General features: G+C 43.0%; 1 protein-coding gene across 1 annotated transcript; it reads right to left on the reverse strand.

Moving 5' to 3' along the window:
• Positions 1-2,055: 2,055 nt before the first annotated feature.
• Positions 2,056-2,829, reverse strand: LOC126199068 (uncharacterized). Its single transcript, XM_049935781.1, has one exon. It carries the CDS (start codon positions 2,827-2,829, stop codon positions 2,056-2,058), a length of 774 nt encoding a protein of 257 aa, XP_049791738.1.
• Between the last annotated feature and the right edge of the window lie 6,044 nt (positions 2,830-8,873).

The following is an 8,873-nucleotide window of genomic DNA, read 5'->3' on the forward strand; positions in this document are numbered from 1 at the left end:
TCATCCGGGCACATATGCGAATTGAGACTTTCCGAGAAAACTGAGCCTCATCTATAAACGCAGCGTCGTCAAGAAAAAGAGGGCGGTCATTAGCCTGTTGCAGAAACCAGCGTACATAGTGAAGACGAGGTGGATGGACTGTACTCTCACAGGACGATAAGGTTGAAGCAGATCTTCAGGTAACGCATCCCATACTAAACTATTGTGAATACTGACCACAGCAGAAATTGCCCCTTGTACTTGTTTCTGTGATGTTCTCAAAGTGGAACAGCACTACTCCCTCGACTTTAGGTGTCCACTCCGTCCGTGGTCATCCAGTATTTGCCCTGGTTACCGTCAATGTGCTGGTATTCCCCAGTCCAGTGTGGACTGTAGTAAATTCGCAGTGATGTGGGCATCTGCGTGCAGAGGGATTTTCGCGATACATTCGCTGGAACTTCAGCTATTCCTTCGTTGGCGCAGTTCCCCATGTGTAGCGCTCCATGTTGACAACGCAACTGTCATGCAAGCAGTAGTGCTATTTCTGCTTACTGACTCAGTCTCTAAGATCATGACACGACAACACGTCACGTATCTTAAACTAACATCTGATGTAACAACATCTGGTCCACTCGGATATTAACTTCGGCACGCACAGTGCTAACGCGATATGGGTTCTCGACGTAAGTTTGCTTTACGAAATATATCTTTTTGTCTCCTATATCATCCTTGTTAGTTTGGGCAATGAATTTTTGAATGTATACATGCCGAAACGCGAAAAAACTGGTATAGGTATGCCACTTCAAATGCAGAGATACGTAGGCAGGAAGAATACGGCGCTGTGGTCGGCACCGCTATATACGACAACAAGTGTCTAGCGCAGTTGTTAGAACGGTTACTGCTGCTACAATGGCAGGCTGTCAAGATTTAAGTGAGTTTGAACGTGGTATTATAGTCGGCGCACGAGCGATGGGACACAGCATCTCCTAGGTATCGAGGAAGTAGGGATTTTCCCGTACGACCGTGAATATCGGGAATCCGGTAAAACATCGACATCGCTGCGGCCGGAAAAAGATCCTGCAAGAACGGGACCAAGGACGACTGAAGAGAATTGCTGCAGATTTCAATGCAAGGCCATCAACAAGTGTCAGTAGGCGAACCATTCAACGGAGCATCATCGATATGGGCTTTCGGAGTCGGAGGTCCACTCGTGTAACCTTGATGACTGCACGACACAAAGCTTTGCGCCTCGCCTGGGCCAGTCAACACCGACACTGGACTCTTGACGACTGGAAACACGTTGCCTGGTCGGGAGAGTTTCGGTTCAAATTGTAATGAGCGGACGGACGTGTACGTGTACGGGGACAACCTCATGACTGCTTGGACCGTGCATGTCAGCAAGGGAGTGTTCAAGCTGGTGGAGTGTGTGTAATGGTGTATGGGCCGCGTGCAGTTGGTTTAATATGGAGCCGCTGATAATCTACATACGACTGTGACAGCTGACACGTACGTAAGCATCCTGTCTGATCGCCTGCATACTTTCATGTATTTCTGCACTGCGACGGACTTGGGCAATTTCAGCAGGACAATGAAAAACTCCCACACGTCCGGAATTGCTACAGTGTGGCTCCAAGAACACTCCTCTGAGTTTAAACACTTCCACTGGCCACCTAACTCCCCAGATATGAACGTTATTGAGCAGATCTGGGATGCCTTACAACGTGCTGTTCAGAAGAGATCTCCACCTCCTCCTACTCTTACGGATTTACGGACAGTCGTGCAAGATTCGTGGTGTCAGTTCGCTCCCGCACTACTTCAGACATTAGTCGAGCCCACGCCACGTCGTGTTGCGGCACTTGTGCGTGGTCACAGGGGCCCTACACGATGTTAGGCAGGTGTACCAGTTTTTTTTTTTTTTTTTTGGCTGTTCACTGTATGCTTGCAAACTGCAGAGCACCCCTCGTTCAGCACAGAAACTACTGGTGACATATTGTTCTCGGAATATTCGTTAATATTTCGAACGCAGTGACGTGGCTATGGCGTTCCCGGTTTGGTGACGAGTGCTGTAATCAAATTTTAGAAGACTGCTGTAGACTGAGGCGATAATGCAGGGGCGCGTGAGAATGGACAGGTGCTGGGTGCGGGAGGCTGGTGCGTGCTGCCGGTACTCACATTGAGCTGCATCACGATCTTGTTGTACGCCCAGTGCCAGCGCTCGCGGGCCGACAGGACGCGGCGCTCGGGCTTCTCGGCGGGTGGCGGCGGGTGCACGACGAGCGAGACGGGCGCGGGCGACGACTGCTCCTCGTCCTCGAAGGACACGCTCTTCGACTTGGCCTCGCTGGACGGCGGCGGCTCCTCGCTGGGCGTGCGGCTCAGCTCGAGCGAGCCGGTGGCCGTGCCCGGCTGCGGGGGCGACGCCGCGTGCTGCTGCTGCTGCTGCTGCGGGGGCGGCACGTACGGCTCGATGAGGCTGTTCTCGGGGGCGGCGGGCGGCGTCGCGAAGCGCTCCAGCAGCGCCGCCGGCGGCGGCGCCACCACGGTCGGCGAGTCGCGCCCGTAGCGGTGCTCCGACAGCGAAGACGCCTGCCGGCCCGCCGGCCCGGGGTACTTGTCCAGCTGCGTCGACGGCGTCGACCGGCCCTCGGGCTGCTGCTGCTGGGGCGTCGAGCGGCCGCCGCCGAACCGGCCCTCCAGCTGCGGGGGCGGGTACTTGTCCAGCTGCGCGGCGGGCGGCGACGCCGGGTAGCGCTCCAGCTGCGCCGCCGACGCCGACGGGCTGAGGCCGGCGCGGCCCTGCAGCCTGCCCAGCGCGGGCGGCGGGCTGCCCCTGGAGCCCAGCTTATCCATTTGGCTGCCGCCGGGGCTCGTCCGGCCGCTGTACCTGCGCGCGCACCAGTAAATGAAACTTGCCGCAACACACACAATTTCGTTCTTACCGTTGAAAAACTTATCACCTAAAAGGAACATGTAAATTACTTATTACTTAATTAATTAATTTAACCTTATCTATAATAATCGTGTATGGCAAAGAAATGAATTCAAATTTGTACCGACACTGGTAATCGTAACCACATCTCCTGCTTATTAGGCATAAGCGTGATGCGTTACACCGTAATAGCAATGACTACCCTAGTACGTCCCTCTCACTAATTCCATCTCGAACTCCAGCCCGTTGCTACGGATAGTGCGTATGTCTAATAAGCGGGAGACCCAGGTTCGAATCCAAGTGCTGGTACTGATTTTAACCCTTCTTTTGGCCTACATCATTATCATACGTAAAGGCGAGACTCAATGTGTCCCAGGAATTCCAACTACATACGATCGACCTAAACTGATTAGTGCCATGAGGCCCCCTCTTACATCAGACCAGTGTTTCACGCATACAGTCTCTTCCTTTATGTCTTAGTTAAGTAAGAAATAACAATTGTAATATGAGATAGAGTATTAAAATGATGTCAGAGTCTATAGAGACAATGTGAGGAAATAATACTGTCTATAAACTAATAACGTTAATACTGGTTGTATTTCTACTATTACAGCTGCTGTTGCCACTAACAGTAATAATAATAATAATAATAATAATAATCCCCGTGGAGGCCCGGGAAAAGAATAGGCCTCCGGTATGTTCTGCCAGTCGTAAAAGGCGACGAAAAGAACAAACCACTAATAGGGCTAACCCCCCTTTTAGTGTGATGAGTTGGTTCAGGACAGAACTAAAGAAGCCTCGAACAAGCGCCGTCATGTTCGGGGACGACGCTTGAACCCTATGCCCGCCCACAATGGTAACGACACTGCTAGCCAACTGGAAAATGATTTAAATCCAAATAGAGGTGTTTTGCAGGATATGCTTCCTACAACCACCCTAGAAGGAAAACAAAGGCAGAGGATGAGATGGTCAGATGAAGTTAATCGACACCTCATGTTCTGTTATTACCAAGCAACAAACCTAGGAACCAACACAACTGGATACAGATCACAAGTATACACAACATTTATTACCAGATACCCAGAATTAAAATTTATAACAGAACAACGACTAGCTGATCAGATCCGTGTAATAATCAAAAATAACGGGATACCCCAGTCAGAATCAGAAAACATCAAACAACAAGTACAACAAATACTGGAACAAAATAATGTGCAAACAGAAGTAGAAGAAAACAGAGTAATGGACTCAAACATCCCAGAGCAAACAAACAAAGAACAACACGCATCAATTAAACAATCAGAGGAAAACGAAATCTTGCGACAGCCACCAGACCAAGCACAAATAGAACACGAAGTGACACACATGTTAGATATAGAAGAAAAATTTCAGCTGACATATATAGAATACAAAGACATAAATACAGACATTAGACCATTCTTGCATAGACTGCCAAGTAACCCACAAGTCGAAACATCAATAAAAACTATCAACACAATCATACACAACAAAATAAATGAATATACAACTATGGAAGAGTTACAACTACTGGTTTATATAGGAGCACTCACTATACTAAATATACACACTAGGCAGAGATCAGAACCAACCAACACACAGAAGAAACCCACAAAACCAGCATGGCAACACAGGCTACAGATCAGAATAGAAAAACTGAGAAAGGACATCGGACAGCTAACACAATTTATAAGAAATAAATTTGTCAGAAAAAAAACGAAAAAGTCAGGTAAAATCTCACAACAAGAAGCGATAGAGCAATTAGATGAGAAGAAGCAGAAATTACAAGCATTGGCCAAACGACTTAGGAGATACAAAAAAAGTGAAAATAGAAGGAAACAAAACCAAACATTCAACGCAAACCAAAAGAAATTTTACCAGACAATAGATAACACACACATTAAAATAGACAATCCACCAAATATAACAGACTTGGAACACTTCTGGAGCAACATATGGTCAAACCCGGTACAACATAACAGGCATGCACGGTGGATACAAGCAGAAACAGACACATACAAGATGATACCACAAATGCCTGAAGTGATAATTTTGCAACATGAAGTCACCCAAGCTATTAATGCTACTCACAATTGGAAAGCCCCTGGAAAAGATAAAATAGCAAATTTCTGGCTAAAGAAGTTCACCTCAACACATTCACATCTAACTAAATTATTTAACAGTTACATTGCAGACACATACACATTCCCTGATACACTTACACATGGAATAACTTATCTGAAACCTAAAGATCAAGCAGACACACCAAACCCAGCTAAATATCGCCCCATAACATGCCTACCAACAATATACAAAATATTAACTTCAGTCATTACACAGAAATTAATGACACACACAACACAGAACAAAATTATAAATGAAGAACAAAAAGGCTGTTGCAAAGGGGCACGAGGATGTAAAGAGCAACTGATAATAGATGCAGAGGTGACATATCAAGCTAAAACTAAACAAAGGTCGCTACACTACGCATACATTGATTACCAAAAAGCTTTTGATAGTGTACCCCACTCATGGTTACTACAAATATTGGAAATATACAAAGTAGATCCTAAATTGATACAGTTCCTAAACATAGTAATGAAAAATTGGAAAACCACACTTAATATCCAAACAAATTCAAATAATATCACATCACAGCCAATACAGATTAAGCGTGGAATATACCAAGGAGATTCATTAAGTCCTTTCTGGTTCTGCCTTGCTCTGAACCCAGTATCCAACATGCTAAATAATACAAATTATGTATAGAATATCACTGGAACATACCCACACAACATCACACATTTGCTATACATGGATGATCTAAAACTACTCGCAGCAACAAATCAACAACTCAACCAATTACTATAGATAACAGAAGTATTCAGCAATGATATAAATATGGCTTTTGGAACAGACAAATGTAAGAAAAATAGCATAGTCAAGGGAAAACACACTAAACAAGAAGATTACATATTGGATAACCACAGTGACTGCATAGAAGCGATGGAAAAAACAGATGCCTATAAATATCTAGGATACAGACAAAAATAGGAATAGATAATACAAATATTAAAGAAGAACTAAAAGAAAAATATAGACAAAGACTAACAAAAATACTGAAAACAGAATTGACAGCAAGAAACAAGACAAAAGCTATAAATACCTATGCTATACCAATATTGACCTACTCATTTGGAGTAGTGAAATGAGTAACGCAGACCTAGAAGCACTCAATACACTTACACGATCACAGTGCCGCAAATATAGAATACATCACATACATTCAGCAACAGAAAGATTCACATTAAGCAGAAAGGAAGGAGGAAAGGGATTTATCGACATAAAAAACCTACATTATGGACAGGTAGACAATTTAAGAAAATTCTTTATAGAACGAGCAGAAATCAGCAAAATACACAAAGAAATCACTCATATAAATACATCTGCTACACCACTGCAATTTCATCACCACTTCTACAACCCTTTAGATCACATAACATCAACAGATACGAAGAAAGTAAATTGGAAAAAGAAAACACTACATGGCAAGCACCCGTATCATCTAACACAGCCACACATCGATCAAGACGCATCCAACACATGGCTAAGAAAAGGCAATATATACAGTGAGACGGAAGGATTCATGACTGCAATACAGGATCAAACAATAAACACCAGATATTACAGCAAGCATATTATTAAAGATCCCAATACCACAACAGATAAATGCAGACTTTGCAAACAACAAATAGAAACAGTAGATCACATCACAAGCGGATGTACAATACTAGCAAATACAGAATACTCCAGAAGACATGACAATGTTGCAAAAATAATTCATCAACAGCTTGCCTTACAACATAAACTTATAGAACAACGCGTTCCTACATACAAGTATGCACCACAAAATGTACAGGAGAATGATGAATACAAATTATACTGGAACAGAACCATTATAACAGATAAAACAACGCCACATAACAAACCTGACATCATACTCACCAATAAAAAGAAGAAATTAACACAACTAATCGAAATATCCATACCCAATACAACAAATATACAAAAGAAAACAGGAGAAAAAATTGAAAAATACATCCAACTGGCTGAGGAAGTCAAGGACATGTGGCATCAGGATAAAGTTGACATTATAGCAATTATACTATCAACTACAGGAGTCATACCACACAATATCCACCAGTACATCAACGCAATACAGCTACATCCAAACATACATATACAACTACGGAAATCCGTAATTATTGATAAATGTTCAATTACCCGAAAGTTCCTAAACGCAATGTAACATATACCGTACAGTTAAAAGGAAGTCACGCTTGATCAAGGTCCGCGTCACTTTCATTTCGAACCAGACCTAAGGTCTGAGAAAGGAAAGAAATAATAATAATAATGTCAGAATCTTACTAGGTGATTACAATGCGCAGCTAGGCAAAGAAAGAAAACAATAGCAAACTTTCCAGCACATAAATGGAATAATCAAAATGGATGGAGCCTGGTCGAATTCTGCAGGACATTCAATCTTAAAATCATGTCAACGTATTTCAACGTATATCAAAACAAATGACATGGAGATCACCCAACTCACTCATTTGTGAATTCCAAATTGACCATGTAGCAATTTCCCATCCAAACCACAGAGAAATTGTGAATATCCAAGTAAGAAAGGGTGCAAATGTAGACTCAGACCATTACTTTACGAGAATCAAACTACAGTTAAAACCTCAGAGGTTCACAGAAAGGAAGCCACTAATCCCAAAATTTGACACTAGCCGGATCCAACCATTTTTCACCGAGTAATTAAAGAAAAAGCACTCCAACAATTGGAAGCAACTGAGAAGCAAACTAATCGAAACCGCACAAACACTGGAACCTCTGCAAAAAGGAAAAAAACACCCTAGATGGAACGAAGAATGTGAACAAACAATCCAACCTCCACAGAAAGCATACAGTAATTGGAACAGCAGAAAGACAGAGTAGAATTACAAAACATTCTTGGCAGTGAGGAAAGAGACAGCCCAATTAATCAGAAAGACCAAAAGCAAATTTGAAAAGGACCAGTTACTTGAAATCGAGAAAGACTTTGAAAGAAACAAGAGGCGAAATTTTTACAAGATTTTCAAAACAAAACCCAGAGGATATCAGCCGCAAAATCATTGCTTCAAGAAAGGAACTGGGCAATTTGCTCTGAACAATCAAGAAAATTACGAAGAACTTGAAAGATATTTTGAAAAACTGCTGAACTGCCTAGAACCAATACAAGGACTTCCGCCTCAGGAACCTGAATCCACAAACCCAAACTCATTATCCCCGGATGTAGAGGGAATCACCAAATAGATCACACGCCTTAAAAACAATAAATCTGCAGGTGAAGCTGGAACCGTAGCGGAAATCCTCAAATCGACATGACCAAATACTATAAGAGAAATCAACGAAATAATAGAAGACATCTGGCAAGCAGAACGAATTCCGGACGACTGAAAAAATGCATTAGTTCACCCAGTACACACTAGAAAGGAGACAGATCGGATACAAACAAATAGGGGAATCTCATTGATATCAGTAGCTTTCAGAATTTATCCCAGTGCCTTCTCGATAGAGCACAACAACAACTAGAACCAAAAATTGGAGAATATCAGGCAGGATTCAGACCAGGCCGTTCATATTCAGAGCAAATTCTGAACTTAAAACTGATCTTAAGACATCAGAGAGTAAGTGGCAAAGATGTAGTTTGCACATTTGTTCACTTTAAAAATGCGTACGATTCCGTTGATCGTCAATCATTAATCCAAATATTTTAGATCTGAAAACACTTGCAATCGTACAACAGACATTGTCAGACACAAAATCTAAAGTCAAATTTATGGGGGAAATCTCTGAACCTTTTCTGATCAAAACAGGAATAAGACAAGGAGATGGACCCTCT

This window comes from Schistocerca nitens, chromosome 8 (genome assembly GCF_023898315.1).
Source record: "Schistocerca nitens isolate TAMUIC-IGC-003100 chromosome 8, iqSchNite1.1, whole genome shotgun sequence".
Taxonomy (NCBI): Eukaryota; Metazoa; Arthropoda; class Insecta; order Orthoptera; family Acrididae; genus Schistocerca; species Schistocerca nitens.